The following is a 20,724-nucleotide window of genomic DNA, read 5'->3' on the forward strand; positions in this document are numbered from 1 at the left end:
AACACAGGTAAATAATGGTAAAGGGTGGTAAGCTATCCGGAACTATGCATGGAGTACTCTCCGTTTGAACAAGTAGAATATTTCATGGTCTGATCTTTACTGTTGCAAAGGAGGCAGAAAGGAATTGAGATAGGATTACTTGAGGAATTGATGTCTAATATTTTTCTGAACAGCCCTGATGAAGTCAGTGATATAAGAACATTGTTTTCTGATGAAACACGTGTTGGTTATGTCTGAAGGCTATATCTGAAGATGAGAATTTGTGAAGCTGAAGAATTTTGAAGAAATAAATCGAACTGGAAATAAGAGAAATTGGACACACTTTTTCATATTTTTCTGGTGCTCAGGAAATTGTGTTGACTGTTTCAGGTCGGGGTGTTTTCAGTCCATATCTGCGGGCAATAGTGGCAGCCCACTTCCTTGGGGCACCTAATTTGGAAATTGTTCTTTCTGTGCACAATGAGGGAATAATTAATGAGTTTGCGCAAGCGGCCCTGCCACTTCTTCTAGTCTGAAAGTAGGTAAGGGATTTGAAAAAAATTGAAGTTGTGGTAAACTCACCCCCCCCCCCCCCCCCCCAACTATATATCAGTCACTAGAATATCAGTCAGTACCATGGCCAATGTATAGTAAAGTACCACGTGTAATACATCTTGTTGCAAAGGTCAACATGCTGTAAGACGTGCGGTCAAGGCATGCTTGGTAACAACTGATATATTGCTTGATCCTCCAACATGTCACACAATTGATAGAAAGACATATAGAAACTAAACACCTAAATAAATTGTCAAACGCACAAAAGCTGGCCCACCAGTTTCTTGCTTACCAATTAAAGTTAACACAGACCTTAACTCATCCATGGACTTAATTCTGCAATGGCTCACTGTATTTCATGATTTAGTTCAAAACATAAAAACTTATACCAATCTCATGCAAACTGAAATCCTTGGTATCTGGAAAGATTTTTGTAAACTTGTGGACAGAGTTGCAGATGCTGAGTCAAGGTTAAGGCAGATCAAGGATGAAAAAACACATTCTTCATAAACTGTCTGAAATGATGTCTGTGCCTTGTAAAGAGGGATTAAGACCTTGAAGACCGCAACCATAGGGAGAATCCAACGTTCTTTAGTCTGCCTGAACGAAAGAAAGATGGCCAAGCTCTTGTATTTAGTTCTTAGAAACATAGATCTCGAAGCCCTTGGAATCTCCTTCAGTAAAGATTCTGAAATAGAACAGATATTTGACAAAGGGTACCATCTTGTAAGCAGAATCCTTCAAAATACCAGAGACCTATGATTTTCAACCCCTTGTGGTATCTGCATGAGGAAATGATTCTGGTCCCCATCAATGAAGTACAGAACATTACCAGGAAAACATTTAAAATTGGAATCACAGAAGATTATATAGTATCTGCAACCACAAAGGTTTCCTGGCAATGATGAATTTTTCTATCTCTTTCTTCTTTGTGCACTCCTCTAGACTTTAAATCATTAACAATGGGGAAATCAACCAACTTCTAAGAACAAACCGAATTGCAATCACACTAGCAAACTTATCAAAAAAAGAGAAGGACACCTGAGCAAGACAATCTCACTGGCAATCATATATCTTTCACTGGAACTTGATACTGTGCAACAACATTGCCAGTCTTTTCGTGCCTGTTTTTGATGTAGAGAAGCAAGTTTCATATCTTGTTGTGCTATGGGTGGCTATAATGGGTAGAACCACAGCTTTAAGCCATAAACATATAGTCTCAGGATTAAGAGGACTGTTATACCTTTATTAGCTCAGTATTTCAGAACCCAGAAATTAAGAACGATTAGAGCAGAACATGTTACATTTCACATTTGTAGGGCATGGATTTTTTCTATCATGTATATTCTTCTTTTTCCAAGATTATCACATAATACCATTCAACACCCTGAGAAAGTATTATTGACCATACACACTCTTAATGGGTAAAGCAATATCAAAGGAGGTCAATTGCAGGCCACCACTGTCCAATGGGATGTGGGAGAGTTGTGGATCGGACACAGGTTTCAGCACACTTTCTGCTAGCTCTTCTGTTCTATCCTTTCACTTTTACCTTACTCTTCTCTGCTTTCATTCTAATCTTGTAACTAGATGGGTGACTATAGACGAAACCAACAAGATGATTTAGGGTATCATAGGTACTCAACACAAATATACATGTATTTACCTCAATAGGGAATGGTGACTGATATACTTCATTTTTGGGCGATTGACAGAGCGTTAAAATATAAAGCATCCTCAAACATATGATGCATAATACAAATCTAACAATCCTCTTTCTCTACAGCAAAGGTCTATCATCTTGTGAAAAAGAAGAAAATATTACCAACTTCAAGGCTATCTCTCCTACAGGGACCAGAATTGTTGATGGAGAGAGAGAATCTACAGTTTTACTCGCCCACAAGAAGAAATAATCGGGTGGACATCTTAATATCCAAGAGATCCAGCTATATGTGCTAACTTGATCTAAGACACAGACGGTAGGTGGCTAATTATGAGATTTCAGAGACAGTGGAGCTCTATGTATAAAAAACTGCAGATGTTCCCCAGGGAGCTGGGATTATTTTGGGGATAACAAACTTTGCATGAAATGGGTTTCTGTATAGACTATTTTCATGCAAATTTAGCCATGAAATTTTCAGAAGCTTCATCTTTGTAACACTCACAACATGAGAGATGTATGGCAACTATCCAATTGTACTCAAATAGCTCACACTTTCTTCTCTCATCTACCTCAAGCCTCCAGAATAAAACAGAACCAAGGGTGATCCAGGACCATGCATGCACATCGTTTGAGTACAAGTTATATAACATGACATCTACTATAGGAGAGTAGAGGATCCATAATGGCTTTATGGAGCATAATGATAATAATTGTCGTAAATAACAAGGAAATCGTTTGCTCCTGCTCCTGCTCCTCACCAGAAACTCTGGGCGAGAGTCGCCTTGGAAACTTTAGCACACAAAACTACAGACCTTGTACGTTCTCTGGAGTAGTGAACCGCACTAACTTGCTCTCCCCACTGCAGAAAGACACCTTGTACCAACTCTGGAAGGAGACGCCACTTGTGATCCACTAGGCATCTTCGGCTGATTTTAGCCACTCTGGGATTCAGAGATCCTGTCAGGTGCTCCACCACCAGGGGAATACCCTGACTATCCAGCCATGTCCAGAGGCGCCGGGTCTCTTGACACAGGGTCCACAGGTGTCAAGATTTTGAGGCCACCCGAGCACCACCAGTCACCTTGTTTTTTGGATCATGTCACATGTTGTTCCGCGTTTTCCTTGCCTTCAAACAGTCACCTTGATCTTGGATGATGCCACTTGTTCCGTTCTTTCCTCTCCATCAAACAGTTACTATTGTGCCACCAGGACATCTGCGCACACACCAAGTCACCAGTACATTTGCCTTTATCACTTTGCTCCACTTAGGGTTTCCACGTGATAGGGGTGATCCTGATACACATTCCCTTTAGGGAAATACTATGGTTTTCCCGGCAACAACCCAAAATTTTGTTTTTGTAATTGCTTACTCAGTGTCTTGTATCCTTCCCAGCCCTGAAGAGTCACGGGAAACTTCCCCCCAAGTGACGAAACACGTGTCGGCTGGTTGTTTCTTTCTTGTTGCTTTAATAAATACTTTGGAACTAATACTCTGGTGTCGACCACTAGAATTGGTATAATACGAGACATTTCCACCAGTGTGATATCCTCATAACGTGTACCCAGGACTGTTCTCATATCTTAAAGGTACATTGCTATGAAATGTTCAGGTTTGGCGTCCTCCACTCCTTCAGGGTACCCCATGATTATTCGATTGTTCTTTTAGGCCTTCCCTTCAGCATCTTTAATTCTATCCTCAATCGTCTTGGAGAACATTTTCATCTGCTTTACAGTAGCCTGGACCTCTTTCAAAGTGCCTTTCAACACTGAGATATCGTTTCATCTTTTATCACTCTACTGTTTGTCACAGACCTTGGCATAGCAGCATTTCTCTGATTTTCGTCCCCAGGTCGTTTTGGAGGATCGTACTTACAGTAGTAGAATTTCCATAGGTGTAGTAATTTCTCCCACTGCTGCCTCTGGTGCAGTTGTATACAGTTTTGTTTTAGAACAGATGCTGGTGTAGTTATCCAGATTGCTTTGATTCAGGATATGTCCTTTTTATTTGTCTTTCACCATCTTTCTTCTGGTGACCTTTGGTATGGTCTGTGAATGAGAGCCAGATCACAGCACACGTCTGTCATATTGATTCTGATTAAATACTTGCACTTTTGGTGGATATCAGTCACGCGCCTCCTCTGGTGACAACCTTCTCACTGCCTGGCACATGCGCTCTAGGATTTTTTTTTATCCCTATTAATGTAGGATTATCTTGGTCTTACAGTTACCAATGTTAGAATTCTCTTCGACATCTTAGTGAGTGTGCAGGATAGGGCGCCAAGCTTGTAGGAATGGCTAGGAGGGTATGATGAGATCCATCAGGGGCCCCACAAAAAGAACCCATTTGATTTTTCAATTTGTTTTATACCTCAGTGACGGCAAAGAATACTAAATGTTTTGAAGAGGAAAGGTAGGTTCACCAAAATGTACTCTTCCAAAAACCAAATGTAACAACATTTTACCTATTTCAGATTACTTGTACTGCTGTAAAGGAAATGGGCTTTTCTGCAACCTACATAGCATTATATCTCATTTTGATAAAATTATGATTTTGTACTGACGACTACAGACCTCAAACCTGAAAAATAAATAAACACAGATATATATATGTATTTGTTTAAAAACTTCCATGGTTTCCTTCAATGCAACACAATTTTCACTTATCATGAGGTGAAACAAACTGCTCACAACAAGCCATTTCAGCAACTAATGTCACTAAGGAGACCTCAGCTAGAAAGTGGTTACCAAGTACAGCAATTTGGAGGAAATCTGCCTTTTTTAGAACCTGTTTTTGCTAGTATTAGGACTCGGTTCATTGTGACCGTGATATTCAGTGCCACAGTGTGTACACTTCTCACTTTAAAATGGAACATTCCTGGGCTTGACAAGACAAAACCTGAAGACCAGCCTGGAAGAAATAACGTTGTGCTTCTCTGTGTGATAAAAATGCACAATCTGTTACTTTTCAGGAGGCATTTAACATCACGGCTACACCAACTTAAACAGTAATGATTAGTCTATGACTTGGCTGTTAGCATTTAGCCCCAGGATGCAACCCAGTCTCTGTTTTACAAATCAAAAAATAAATAACAGACTCTGGACTTCTGGCTGAGAGGGATTGGAACTGCTCTCCAAGAGTCAGGTGGCTGACCTATAGTTTACCTATTCTATGAACGAAACAGAACGACTCCTGACTTCAAGAGGGTCCAGCTGACAACGGAGGACTGCACCCTACAGCACCCATGTCTGGAGAGAGTCCTGGTGTCTAGAAGCTTGCCTAGAGGATCTGAGGGCTACAAGATTGATAAGGAGAAACTATCCCAGAAGATGGAGAAATACATTTTCCCACCTCTGGAGGACTGAGGTAAGGTGTGAAGTCTTGTCCAAGGGGTTGTACCCTAAGCTGACAAGAATATCAGATTTATCCCAGTCTGAGCTTTCTGCCACACTGAAAACAGGTTCAGCAGGACCTCGCGGTAAGAGCACCTGGACTCTTGGAGCATTACCCGGCTACAGCTCACAGCCTTGCACTGCCAAAGGATTTTGAGAATCGGAAAAGTGAGTAGGATGATAAAACCTTTGGCTAGGGGGCAAACTCTTCCCAACAGCTTAGTGACTACAAAACTCAACTTTCCCCCATTGGGAGCATTCGGCACCAAAAGCAACTGCTTTAACGGTACCCCAAAAACGAGGTTTTAGAATCTGAGGAATTTTGTTGGCTTCAATCTTAGACCTTGACCCGTTGGAAGAGTTTGACCTGTAAGGGAAAAAAACAGTCTGCTAGTAAAATATTTGACCAGACGAAGTCATTGGAATATTTGACCTGTTCTCCATCAGAGTCAGCCTGAAAACCAATCTAGATCCTGGTCAAACATGAACTATTATTTTTCAGCCATGATTTACTTTTTCAAAGGCACTTTTGTCATACAAAAAATAAGGTCTTTATTTCCCGTTTTTCCATTTTTAAGTGTTTGCATGTTTTTCTGATCAATACATTTTTGTCTCTTTTTGAAAACTGGTTTGGGAAATTTATTGCACAGTTTTTGTGACTTTAAAATTGTTGGTAATGCTTGAACTTAAAATGCATTACTTGGAGGATTTGCCTGCTGCTTGTGCCAAAACCATTAGGAATTGAGCACAGTATCAATGAGATTTGAGTTGAGGCCTATCAAGAGTGTGTTTATTAAGTTAGTAAGGGACCTTACTTCCTAAAGCTTTAGCCCTATGTTTGATATCAGGTAACTTTTTGATGGAAATAACTAAAGTAGGTTAAAATAATAGTAAACAGGTCATTTAAATATGTGAAATATGCGATACTTTTGAATGGTAATTGCATTTGTGTATTGATTAAACTTTCCTAGACGAACATATACTACTGAGATTAATGGACCAGTTACTTTCAGTAACGCTTTATCTGGAAGAGACATGATCTAGCCAGAGATTCTTTACCTTTGAATTTCTTAGGCATCAGACTGGATCTGAAAGATTTTCCTATGAGCTATTCCCTTGTGCGCCAGGGGGTGGCATCGGTCACCTCTGTATTGCTCAAAGAAAAATCTACCGGAACCAGTCTGGCGCCTGGGAAATTCAAAGGTAAGGAATCTGCGTCTAGATCTCTCTATCAGATACCACTGAACGATTCACACATGCAAAATGAGGAAATTCTAATTTGCTTCTGTCTCTTATGATTTAATTTAATTACCAAACTCAAGTCTTGGCGTGCATCAAAGCAAACAACTCGTGGTATACAATTATAAAGAAATGTAAATCTCGGTATGACAATGGCCAAGGAGTCTTACTCAGAGTAACAGATGAACAAAGACATTTACTTCATTGGTGCTATATCACGATCCAGTTAATAGTAGCGATTAGGGCTCAATGCCATTTTAAGTTATAAAAAATTAAATAAAAAACCTAACAGATGCCTATTGCCAGAAAAGCAATTCTACTCAGCGTAAGTGAATCACAAAACAAACATTAAAATGAACAAAACAAAGGGAATCATAACTACAACACCGTCATTATGGTAACAGCACTTCAAGTTTGGATACTCCATATCTACACTTGTGAAAACATGTACCAAAAAATAATCACATCTTTAAAATGTTTAAAATTAGCATAGAAAAGTAGCGTACCAAATGTGGCACATAGTTTAACTAAAGACACATACAGTTTCTTGCTTTGTTATTAGCATAATCACGAAGTATAGGTCCGTAGTCAATTTCCTCAGTAATCTGATTCTCAATTGAAATCATGGCGAGATCTAAGTGTTGGTCTTGTGATACTGGAGAACGCAAATAATTCTTAATGAGTTCAAGCTTTGAAAAACGTTGCTCCCGTGCAGCAACAGTGACCGGTAATGTTAAAAGTATGCGCAGAGCAATAGCAAGATTAGGAAAACCCCCGTTTACAAGTGCATGTGCCAAAATCTCAGTAAGTGTCATATTCGGTTTCACAACGGGAGATAGTACAGTCAGTTCTTTACAAAGTTGTATCCCGTCAATATCAGACTCCTTTGACCTTTTATCGGTTAATATTTCCTGCAAATCCATACAGTATTTTAGAAGATCTTTACTTGATAGACACCGCACTTTCCTTATATCGTACAAAAAACCAAAGAATTTGTTGTGATGTTGAAGCTGTTCTAATCTCTCCTGTACAGCCTTAATGGCTACATCCAAGGCAGTGTCAAAAAAATGTATTTTAAATTGCATCTCTGGGTCTGTGGTGTATTCACTTTGATCTTCACAGCTGAGCAGCATTTTCCTTTTCTTGGACCGAACTGGAATGGCTTCGGGGAACTTAGGTTCAATTTCCAACTCCAAGGCCAGTTCTCTTGATTCTTTTAATACATTTTCAAAACCTTCATCAGAGCGATATTCTTCCAGAAATAGTTGCGTTTGTATTAAACTTTCCATCAAATCTGGAAGGCATGGAGTTTGAGCTTGTAGAATGTTGACATTATTGATCTGCTGTAATAAACTGAACCAAATAACAATGGAACACAAGAATTTAAAATTGTTCAGTTCATCTGCCAGATTTGCAGCATCCCCCCTTGACATAGGCTCAAAAGTAGAATCTTCTGAAATCTCAAGTAACGTAGTGTATATTTCCCCAGTCTGGAACCTGAATGTTCGTACGATATCAATTATACTTGACCATGTAGTTTGATACACAGTTTTCATTGGCAGTTTGTTGATTTGTTTGGTCAAAACATCACACCGACTTTTTATGCCTGATAAAAACAGGCATATTCTTTGCAACACTATTAAGAATGAGCCTACATCCCTACACAACATAGCAGCATCGTTGACCACAAGGTTCAAAGAATGATTACTGCATGGGATGTTAAAAGCTCTTGAGTTCAAATTTAGAATATTTTGCTGAACTCTTGACTGTCTGCCTTTAATGTTCGAAATGTGGTCATATGCTTGCCCTCTCATATCCTTTAGAGGTATGCTTAGCCTCTCAAGCTCAGCTAAAATGGCTTGAGTCAGTCCTGCTCCAGTTGGGCTGGCCTGCGTGACAAACCCAAGAAACCTTTCTTGAATGTTAACCTCCGGTTCTACGTTGGACAGCTCTTTCTGCTTAATAGATACAAATCTTATAATCATAGTCATTTGTAAAACATCACTGATATCAGGGGAGCAGTCAAGAAGAATGGAATAATACTTGGACTTTTTTAGTGACTGCAGAATACACTTTACAAGTTCTTTTGAAATCAAACTAAGCAGTTCATTTTGTATAGTCCTTCCTACGTAATGTTGCTGGGTTTCTAAACTGTTCATTTTTTTCAAGTGATCCGACATAACATTATCAAACGTTGCAAACATTTCCACAAGTTTCAAAAAATGCCCGTTATTGTCACTGTAAAGAGTATCACTTCTACCATTGAAAGGCAAGCACTGCTGGCCAAGGTACTGAATAATAGCTACAAAGCGCTGAAGGACACTCTGCCAGTGCTGAGTTTCTGTTTTATACAGTCTCCAATCCGTGACGTCTATAGCCGGCTTAGATTCCAGAGTCTTCAACAGTTCAACCCAGCTTTGCATTGCAGCCAAGTGGCACTTCCATTGTTCATGCTGGCTGAGATGCTCAGCCATGTGTCTCCAGTCATTATAGCCGTCTGATGTATAACTGTTTACTATAGTTGTAAAAAGCTTGCAACAAAAACAAAAGATTCTGTTTTTCTTCTTGGAGTAAACTATCCAATTTCGATTGGCTTCTTCACCATTAGGGAGGCGCCTGATGTAGTGGACTGGTGTAAAGCGACGATCAGATTCATCTTTTGGATACTTGAAGTTTGCCTCGGGTCTCACTGGGCCTTTCCGGACAATGATGTCCCTTAATGAGGTAGTGATAACATCTGGCCAGTCAGCTGGGTCTGATAAATCAAGGGCAGTTGGTACAGTTTCTGGAGTCTGTGGTGGCGAACTGGAGGAATTTGGGAGTTTGACTTCTTCCTCAATATTTGTTTCTTCATGTTTTATCATCGAGGTTGAAGGTTCTTCATCACAACCTACACGAACTGAAATGATGTCCATGTTCGATTCCGGATTACAGTCACTAGGCTCCTGCTTGATGTCAGCAGGTGTTAGATGTCTGCTGAGTGACTCTGCCATTGCTTTCCTCTCCAGCTCTTTCAGCTTCCTCTTCTTCCTGAAAGCTGCTCCTGATGGTTTCTTTCGCGCGGACATGTTGAAGAAAATGATCTACAGTGGCAAATAGACACTATTAAGAAAAAAAAATGAAACGACATCACTACAGCAGTTTATTCACTACACATTCTCTTTTCCCACTGTAGGTGGTACCCACCCCGCCCTCCAAACAAACATCTGCAATTCATTTCACCAACAGCATCTAAGATCAGAAATCACTCTAAAAATTACTACAGTGAAAAGCAGAAACCCAAAGGCCCTACAACATCCAAAAAGAATATACATGTCAGATTTGAGCAATTTACTTCCAAAGATGGTCTCATATCAGCAGCAGTGCTGACACAACAAATTACACTGTAGCACATGTGCGCATTACTGCATCAGCAGAAAAATGAGGAAGGTCGTAAATAGGCTTCACCAGAGATTCACAATGATAGCATGCGCTTCCCTCTGGATGCAGGTGGCAGATCGCACCCTTTAAACCAAATGTCTTCAAGTCCCCGAACAAGATGTTTGTTGTGCAGTACCCATAGCAACAGATCTAAACTGCTGCACTTCTACACCCCACCTGACCAAACCACAAAAAATGAGTCTACAATGACTGCACATCTACCACCAAACCACCCTGCCAATATCTTCACAAATATCCACCTTGCATTACCTATTGATGCCAGACTCCATAATCCATAAGCTTTCTTTACCACCAAGCTATCAGCATAATTTACCTCTTCATCATCCATGCCAACTATTGACACCCCCCTATCATCCTGAAAACTCCTCTGCATGGTGCGTCAGCTCAATGGGAAAACATTAAATCTTATCACCGTCCACATTCAATCTCCCTCCCCCTGCCCGATTTCTGAAATCCGAATCGAGTTCAACAGCTCTGCTACACGAGTTCAGTCACACCAAGGAACTGAACACATTTTTCTGGACGTTTGAAGAAAATGCTTGTTTATCTTTTTATTAAAGGTTTTATTAGTATGACAGCCAAATCCATTATTTACGTTGTACCATGCCTATACTACGTCCTATCTGTGATAAAAGTTTAAATATAATGGTCAGCATTTGAACAGGCCTGCGATGTCTTTGGATTGGGACAGGGACAATACCTACAATACGCCGCGTTAGCCAATTTATTTAAAGAAATTTGGCCCATCGTTCAATTCCACAGCTTACACAGACACTGGACATTCTACTTATGTGAGGGGCCGGCAAACGGACCGAGTCAATATTGTACAGGGTGATGAGGGCTGATGCCAGTGCCCCTCCTCAAGGGGCATTTGCAGCCTGGAACGCTGACCTGGAGGAACCCCTGGAGGACAAGGACTGGAGGACGGTGGGTGCACTTATGAACACGATATCTTGTAATGCCCGTTTCCGTTTAATTCATTACAATTACATGCACTGCACATACATGACCCCAGTGAGAATGCATCGCATGACCACGGTAGGCCCAGCTCCTGTTCCAGGTGTGGAGGGAAGGGGGGCGCTAACTTTCCACACTTGGCTTAGGAATGTCCTCAGGACAGTAGCTTCTGGTCATAAGTACTGGAGCGGATAGGAGGCAGTGTAAGCAGATGAGGTTGCTTAACACCTAACCACTGCCTACTAGGGCAGATAGGTAAACCCAAAAAGCAGAGCAAGATGGCATATAGGCTCCTGCAATTACTTTAGGTGCTGGCTAGGTGCAGAAAGGCAATTGTCTTGATGGGGTTGAGGGCTCCCGAGGTCTCTGCATGGATTCGGGATGTACGTGAGTGGACGCTGGCCGAGGAGATGCACATGAGGAGGAGTCACACAGATGAAAATCTAGAGGAAGACCGAGAGCTTTGGCGGTAGGTTTGTCATGACCTACTGGCCGATGGCCTTCGGGCAGGCTTCTGGGGTGTATCGTCTGGGGGGAGTGTCTTGGGTGCCAAAGGGTAGAAGGATTAAATGCCTTTACACTTGGCCATAGACAATAGACTGAACTGTAACCACCGAAATGCATCATTATATAATTTCTTGCAAGTATCGAAATGTACACCTGTGTTATGCTATATGTAAAATCTTAAACAAAGTTTTGGAAAAAAATATATATAAAATGGTTAGCAGAGAAAAGTTCTGACTTCCTGAAATCAGGCTATGACAGCTTTTTCCTCACACCTAAAAAAGGTAACCAAAATCTCCATTCAAAAGCATACACAACCAATTAAATAAATAAAAACCCTACCAGGAATCAAGGGCCATTTTGCAGCTGGTAAAGAAGATCAAGACCAGACCAATTTCTCTTTCAGTAGAAATATACAGTTCTAAGGCCAAAGACTCAGAGCTGTGGGGTTATGCTAAAGTCCAGAAACTTACAGTAGCAGAAAATACATTTGTCAGGTCCCTATTAAGTATTCCACAGAGCGGCCATTGTCTACCACAGTTACTTGAAGTGAGTGCATACCCAATTGCATCAGTAAACAAACTTAGACTTCTACTGTACTGGCACAGACTGGTCTAATTATGAGCTATCTCCATACAGACTTTTACTTGCAGATATTAAGCGCTTAAAATGTTTACTGAAAATCCCCTGGTTACTGTATGTGAAGGAAATAAAACATAGGTTTAATGTTGTTATTCTTTGGAAATCTCCTATTCATGCTGCTCTCATCTCTAGATCTTTGTTAAAAGAAAGTTTAAAGTTCTTTTATGGAATGAGGAACTACGTAAACTTAAGCCGGACAGATTCTTAGATTGTAAAGCTGCCCCATCATTTGAACCATTTCTTGATAAAATCATGTGTTCCTTAGCTACAAAACTGCATACTGGATGAAAATATGAAATGTTGCCAATTAACAGCTTCGGCATTACCTAGGGAGTGAGCTTCTCTGCCAGCACTTTGTGTCGGTCATGCACTCCCGAAACTGAAACTTTACACCACTTCCTCTTTTTTTGCAGTGCATACACAATTTGTCGCAAAAAGTGGATTAAGCCCGTTACCGTCTCTTAAAAATTAGACGGTATGAGCATGCTCTAAGAATTTTGAGATCTGACACGAATGAAATGACTTTCAATAGAACCGCCAAATTTCTGTCTCCTTCATGGGACTAAAAGTAAGAAAACTTTAGAGTCCAAGGCTGATCATTCATGGAATGTGATTGACATCTAGCTACGGTATATAACGGTATTGTATACTCTTGCACTTCATTGCTTATACTTTGTAGCACTTTACAAATATTCATGGGCATTACTACTGCTGCTCTGTGATGTTTACATAAGGATGCGTTACCTCTAATGTGTGATTTACATTGAGAGGGTTCTTTTATAAATATTAATACCACACAATTTGTGGTATTCATGTCTTGGCGTTTTTGCACAATGTAGTGGTAACCGCATGGGTCATTCTGTCGCTATGTATAATGTTATCGAGTGTCACTATGGGCTGTTATGCTGTTTTTATTATAGTATATTGATGCATATTTGTGTCCCTTTTTTCTCCATACTGGAGTTTATTGTTACAGCACTTGGTTTTGAAGTTTTCATGTCGTTCTAAAGGATTCTTTGAATCTAAAATAATACTTTTTGATGATAAAAACCCTAGTAGACACAAGCCAAAATAGCAGCAGCTTTTAATTTTTCCTTTCCAGACAGACTCTGGCAACACCTTGCTGGCTTACACAGAGTAGCTTGCCCATTTGTAAGCAGTGCTCCATTCAACAGATAATCTGCGTCCATCACAAAAAAAGATTCAATTGATACCAGCTCTCCTGAAAAACTTATATTGGCTACCCTTCTAAACAAGTTTCAGATTTAAAATCAGTCTGGCACTTAGACCACCCATGCTAAATGTCCTCCTTACCAGGCAATTTGTTTGACTGTTGGTAGGCCAACGGGGCTCGGAAGCAAGGGTCTAATTCAGATTGAAACACCTAAATACAAAGCACTTAAACCATAAAGCAGTCCTTCACTTTCCATCAATTCTTCCACCATCTACGTGTGGAATTCTTTTACCCACACATTTAATAACTCGTCTTGCCCGCTTATTCTTCAAACTACTATGTTTCCTCTTGAACTAATAGCAATGCTACACTGCAGATCAGGCACACAATTCCCATATGAACAATTAGATATCTTCCACTTTCAATGTACTTTCCGGTTACATTTTAAGGTACTCTATTTATCTTTATTTATTTATTAATTTGTATGGCGCGGCAGCTACCCAAAAAGGGTTTCCTGGCGCCGGAGCAGGCCAAAAGAGTGTGCAGCAGCTTTGTGAGATTACTGGTTAAAAAGCCAGGTTATCAAAGAATTGCGAAAAAGGGTGTAGACCGTTTTGTTACGGATGGCTAAAGGAAGTGAGTTCCATAGTGAGGGACCAAGGAATGCAAACGATCTACCGCCCATCCGAGATAGTTTGATTCTGGGTACAGAGAAATTCCCTCATGTGGAGGAGCGAAGTCAGCGGGTAGGCACGTAGGGGCGGACTAGAGATTGTACGTACTGAGGTGCTGTGCCTATTTTGATTTTGAATGTGTAGCTCAGGGCTTCGAACTTGATTCAGTTCTCAACCTTGAGCCAATGCAAGTCCCGCAGATGGTTAGAGATGGAGGTAGCTCTGGGAACCCTGCAAAGTAGTCTTGCAGCAGAGTTTTGTACCATCTGCAGCCTGCGAATCACCGCCTTGTTGGATCTGAGATAAAGAACGTTTCCGTAGTCCAGTCTTGAGGTGAAAAGAGCTTGGACTACTGTTCTCTGGGTGAAATCAGGCAGCATCCGGATGATCTTTTTGAGCCACTTCAAGATGATGAAACAGGTGGCAGTTACCTTAACTGCTTGATGGTGCATAGTAAGCGAGTCATCGATGGTTACGCCTAGATTGCGGACTTGACTGGAGGGACGAGGAAGTGCTCCCATCTCACAGGGCCAATGTTGCGGGCCCCAGAGATCTTTGTTTTTGCCAAGGATCACAACCTCGGTTTTCTCCCAGTTAAGTTTTAGATGATTAGTATTCATTCATGATGCAATTTTCCTTAGGCCTAGTTGAAGGGGGGATGTTCCGTCCGTACTTTCCATGGAGAGAGAGAGAAGATAATTTGGGGGGAGTCTGCGTAGGAGAACAGAGTCAGCCCATCATCTTCCGCAATGTCGGCTAAGGGTTTTACATACAAGTTAAAAAGTAGAGGGCTAAGGATGGAGCCCTGAGGTACCCCATAGGGGGAGGGATGGATGTCGGAGCTGGCTATTGGGGAAAAGATTTGGAAAGCTCGGTTAGCCAGAAAAGAGGCAAGCCACTTAAAGGCTGAGCCGCCGATGCCTAGTGATCTCAACGTATTGATTAGTGCTGTGTGAGATACAGAATCGAATGCTGCGCTTAGGTCTAGTAAAATGAGGGAAACAGTATCTCCAGCATCCAGATGGGGGCGTAGCCTTTCCGTTACCCCCAGTAGTGTTGTTTCCGTGGAGAAACCCGCTCTGAAGCCAGATTGTTAAGGATGGAGGATTCTGTTGGTTTCCACAAATTTAGAGAGCTGGGCGTGGATGTTTTTCTCCAAAAATGTTGAAAAGGCGGGCAGCAGAGAGATGGGCCGATAGTTGGAGGGAAAGTCAGGGTCGGCCTTGGGCTTTTTTATGAGAGGGGTCACCATTGAATGCTTCCAGTCAGGTGGAACTGTGACTTCAAGTAAGGAAGGTTCATAATGGCAAGCAGAGATGGTGGCTCAAGCTGCTTGGGCATAGAAATAGGTAGGGGGTCCTTGGGTGATCCGGATTTAATGCTATCAAGGATTTTGTGGAAGGAGTCTGCAGTGAGTAGGGCCATGTGTCCAGGTTGTTTGAGGGAGTATCAAGCACTTTGTCCTGGTCAAAGAGGATATAGTCCGCTATGTTTGGTGTAAATACTGCTTGAAGGGAGTTGGCAAGTGGCGAAGGAGGGGGGTTATCAAATTGTGTGCTAACAATATCCAAATAGATTTTCTCAACTTTCTGGACGAAGAAGGAAGCAAGGTCTTCACACTGACGTTTATTGAGTGGTGAGGGCCTAGATAGGGTCTCTGAGCCAGCAAGCTCCTGGACTAACCCAAAAAGTGTTTTGGAGCAGTTCAGAGCGTCAGATATGGTAATTGCGACATATTCAGCACGGGCTGATTTGCAGAGATTATGATATAATTTTTTGGCCTTTTTATAGACATTTTTGGATTAGAGAGCGTACTCGCTTCTCCATTTCCGTTCTAATGCTTTACTCTTGTATTTCTCTGTTTTTAGACTGTCTGTGTACCAGGGTGCAGGCGGACGATGATTATTAATCTTTTTATTAGAAAGAGGAAGACAGATGTCAATGGCATTGAGAAGCCAGTTTTGTACGGTGTCCGAGAGCATATTCACTCTTTGTTCAGAAATGGGTATGTTGGAACACAAGATGTTATTTAAGTCGGTGGGGTCGAGTTTTTTCCAGTCTCTTTTTAGTATCCTTAGAGTAGGAAGGAAGGACATAGAGTTGCCAGGGGGTGTTAGACTGAACCTGGTCTAAAAGTGGTCAGACCAGCAGAGTGGTAGTGCGGGGGAGCAGTGAATGTCGGGTTGGCTGGAAAAAATAGATCAAGTAGGGGGCCTGCCTTGTGTGTAGGGCCAGAATTATGAAGGTTTATGTTTATGGCTGCCATGTCAGAAACAAGATTAGTACTGGTTTTACTTGTTTGGTCATCCAGGTGTATATTTGAATCGCCCAGAATTGAAAAATTGACCGTACTCATAAGCAGAGGGGTTATATGGCTGGGAAAGGATGAAGCCCAGGAAGCAGGGGGCCCGGGGGAATGGTACACCAGTATTCCATAAAGAGTAAAATTCGGGGTCAATGTCAGTTTGAATAGTGCTGCTTCACAATTTGTCAGAGCTAGGGGTTCGAATTTACACTGAAAGTTCTTTTTAAAAACGATGGCTATACCCCCATCAATTTTAGGGCCCCTATCCTTCCTAACTATGGCATTATTAGACGGTAAAGCGGCCGCAACATCAGGGCCTGAGCTCTCACGTAACCATGTCTCCGTCAGAAATAGTGCGTCAGGTTGATCGTTGCTCAGGAGATCAAAAATGTCGGCATTATGCTTCGGGAGAGAGCGACAGTTTGTACTGAGGAAGGAGAATTCCTTAGTGGTTAGGACATCAGGATAAATATTGTTTATGTAACCCTTCGGAGTGGTTACAAGTCTCGGAGTTGTGTCAAAAGAGAAACCACAGCAAAGACATTTCCCTTCCCTGATGTCTATTTGTAGTAGGGTGCAGTCATGGCGAAGGGTAGGGCGATGAGCCAATAATTGGCTTGATGAGAACACAAGTCTGTCTGTTGAGTTTGGACCAGGGGTCGTGGCCCCTGGCCCCGGTCGGGCGCAGACGGGCTTGCTTTTGGAGAACTGGCGCCGCGGCTGCTGCGCAAGAAGGAAGGCATCAGCTTATGTAGGCAGCAGACTCTGGGTCACTTGACCGTCCAAGCCCAGCCCCCACAAGCCCCACCACCAAGGAAACACTAGGACAAACATGCCAGCACCCTCCACAACAATCGGGTAAACCCCACGGTGGAACGAGGTGTGGGCGTGGATCAGAAAGTGCAAAGTGCAGGTAGCGGATCAACAGGTAAAAATAATTTGCTTAGGTTTTAATTTTAAAATGAGGAAAGGCGCAATATTCACATTAAAAATGGTTAAATATTATTGCTAGGCTGAAGTATGCAGACCGAGACTTCGATAATAATCACCAGTTTTCTCGTAGCTGCGCGCGTCCACTGCGCGAGAAGGAAGGCATCAGCTTTATATAGGCAGCAAACTCTGGGTCACTTGACCGTCCAAGCCCCGCACTCACAAGCCCCACCAACCAAGGAAACACTAGGACAAACACGCCAGCACCCCCCACAACAATCGGGGAAATCCAGCGGTGGAACGAGGTGTGGGCGTGGATCAGAAAGTGCAAAGTGCAGGTAGCAGATCTAAAGGTATTTAGAGCTCTCTGCGCTATAAGGAAATATTAAATTAAATAAAAACAATCAGCCGTTCCAACTAAAACTATCTACATTCTTCTCTAGTTCAGGAAAACACTACACATGGCTGCCTTACGGGTGAGCATAAATAATATCTAAAGGGAATTCAGTCCTTTTGACGAATTTCCATAACAAAGAAAGTCCGCCTGCCGAAACTTAATTTTGGCCTAATGTCAAAATGTCGAAATACCTTTTCCACAAATACGGAACTTTTGTGAGGAAAAGACAAATGTTACTGACATATTTTATTTTTTGAAAGTAGCCTTTCTTCGATGTCTGCAGTGATCCAACAGCTTAAAAAATGGAAAAAGACGACACAGAAATACAGAAGAGGAGAGATAGATGAAGGCAAGAAGGACAAGCATTTGCAATGCAATAGGTCTCTCATTTGTGAGCGTTTAAGCTACTAGCATTGCAAGTGACAATGCCTTTTATTTGTTTTAAAAACCAAAACGACATTGTAATTTACAAAGCGAATAGCTCAAACTCGCGTAAATGCGAGACCTATTGCATTGCAAATGCTTTTTTGGGTATAGAGCTAAGGCGGAGACAAGAGTGAAGAGAGGAACTGCAGACTTCACACCCACCAGTAACTAAATCAGAAAAACTCCCCCGCCTAGGTACAGGAGTCTAATTTAAAGGCGATTTTTACGAGGCTGTGGGGGTCATTGAGGTTACATTGTTCCTGCGATTAATTGCATACAGACATCCACCAAATTTCTCACAGATGCAAATTACAAATAAACTCCAAGTGCATCAAGATAAACACAGACTGGTATTTCTCCCTGCAGAGTGATACCGCAGAACCCGTGAACGGGTAGAGCTCTACTCACTGCTCCACAGCAAATGGCACGCTTGTGTCTGTGTGTTATCTGGCAGTAGGGGTGCGAAAGGCTAAGGTTTAAAAGCGAGAGCTGCTGGATGAGACTGTTATCGGCCTTTTGCTGCCACCTTGTGGCATAGTCTAGAAAACTGTCTTAAAAAATTTACAAGCACAGTTAATTTAACAAGCTGTCGCCGTTGCTCGTGCCTGCACTGACTGGTGCAGTGTGCGAGCAAAATATGCAGTCCGGGTGGGCGGGCCCTAACGGAGACAGGGCGGTCACCAACCCCACTTCCAAAAGAAAAGCAACGACAAAAGATCTCGCAAGCGAGCAATGCGTGCGCTGCGTCACTAGGCGAGACCTAAAAAAGGGAGTGGGCATAGAGGGTGGAGAAGATGTGGATGAGATGAAGAAAGTTCTTAGGAGGAACAAATTAACAAGCATTTGCAACGCAATAGGTCTCACATTTGTGAGAGTTTCAGCTATTGGCATTGTAAATGACAATGGCTTTTTTTAATGTGTTTTGAAAACCTGCAAACGTAGCATTAACACGTACTTTGTACTTATAGTAGTTGCTTACAAGAGGCAAGTCTGGCAGTAACTGCCTCTTTTGCTGCCAGCCTTACGAAGTGGCTGTTTACGCACCGTTTGAGGGTTTTAAAACAAATAAAAGGCACTGTCATATACAACGACAATAGTTCAAACTCTCCAAAATGCGAGACCTATTGCATTGCAAATGCTTTTTTTTTGGTTACAAGAGATTTCGCAAGCAGACGTGTAGGTGAAACCTAAAAAAACAAGCATTTGCAATGCAATAGGTCTCGCATTTACGCAAGTTTGAACTATTGGCATTGTAAATGACAATTCCTTTTATTTATGTTTTGGTTTCTAAAACATAAATAAAAGGCTTTGTCATTACAATGCTAATAGCTTAAACTCGCGTAAATGCGAGACCTATTGCATTGCAAATGCTTGTATTTACTAGCGCCCATGCAGCACTTTCACATTTATGGAGGCATTGCACCTGTCTTTAGACTAGCAGAGTCTAAAGGAAGGGGCATGCCGACCCCCCCGACTCCTTGCTAAATTATCAGTGGCAAAACATGATGACTCAGGACTTCTCTTCTTATCTATGCAGCATATTTCAGTAATTCGCTGATATGTTACACACATCTAATCTTGCACACATTTTTGTGGTGCTTTTGTTTCTCTCATTTTACCGTGCATAGATAACACTCTCAGCTGCTAGAATGTTTACCCTTTTCTCGCTAATAGACTATAATCAGTAATTTGCAGCAGTATATGTATGTTGCCTTCTTATGTGTACACACATGAAGAAGCAGGGTATCCTAGCGTAAATATGAGGTTATGAGAAAGTGCAAATTACATAATAAGAGGAAGCGTTATTCTTAACTTGCAATTGATCTTGCCATATTCAGGAACTATTTTGTTGGCCTTTTACCTACAAGTAACTGCATATACCATGTCAGGCACACGCATAAGGCTGCCACAAAATGTGTAAAATTATTCAGTATATAAGGGCTTACTTGGACTTCCAAAGTTGTATAACTTAGTTCAACAAGCATGGCAACGGCAGATAAGTGTGGCAACAAGGGAGTGAGAGGCTGATGGCAGAGGAAGGTGAGAGAGAGGGAAGGGCCACGGAAGGGGAGGGGAGGGGACACAAAACTGTTGAGAAAAAAAGCGAACAGGAAGATGGTAGCAGAGGAAGAGAATACCAGAGAAGGCAGTTGGCAGAGATGTGATGGCTGAAGATGGTGATGGCAGGGTAAATTAATGGTAGGAGACAGTGAGGTTATGACAATCAAGGAACACTGGTAAAATAAAATATTGAAAAGCTGCCGCAAAATAAATCAACTTTGAGCCTCAAAATCCCAATTTTGGTGCTGCAAAATCCGGGGAAGGGGTCGAGGGTCTGTTTAGAGGAGAGAATTATAGAATGATAACTCAAACGAAGCAGGCAGTTTTATATTGTCTACTCACACGTGAAGAGTATTGAGAACTAAGTGATATTGCAAAATTCACCAC

At 41.7% G+C, this 20,724-nt stretch overlaps 2 protein-coding genes across 6 annotated transcripts in view; both read right to left on the bottom strand.

Annotated features, from left to right (window-relative positions):
- Positions 1 to 20,724, bottom strand: part of RIOX2 (ribosomal oxygenase 2) — a 766,429-nt gene that overhangs the window by 548,891 nt on the left and 196,814 nt on the right. The window lies entirely within an intron of this gene.
- LOC146805267 (zinc finger MYM-type protein 1-like) overlaps positions 6,866 to 20,724 on the bottom strand; it is a 104,948-nt gene continuing 91,089 nt past the window's right edge. Inside the window, exon 2 of the mRNA XM_085622441.1 lies at positions 6,866 to 9,909. Coding sequence (XP_085478567.1) covers positions 7,354 to 9,894 — 2,541 coding nt within the window. The 5' untranslated portion in view covers positions 9,895 to 9,909 and the 3' untranslated portion in view covers positions 6,866 to 7,353. The remainder of the gene's footprint in view (positions 9,910 to 20,724) is intronic.

The sequence above is a fragment of the Triturus cristatus genome, chromosome 8 (genome assembly GCF_964204655.1).
Source record: "Triturus cristatus chromosome 8, aTriCri1.1, whole genome shotgun sequence".
Lineage (NCBI taxonomy): Eukaryota > Metazoa > Chordata > Amphibia > Caudata > Salamandridae > Triturus > Triturus cristatus.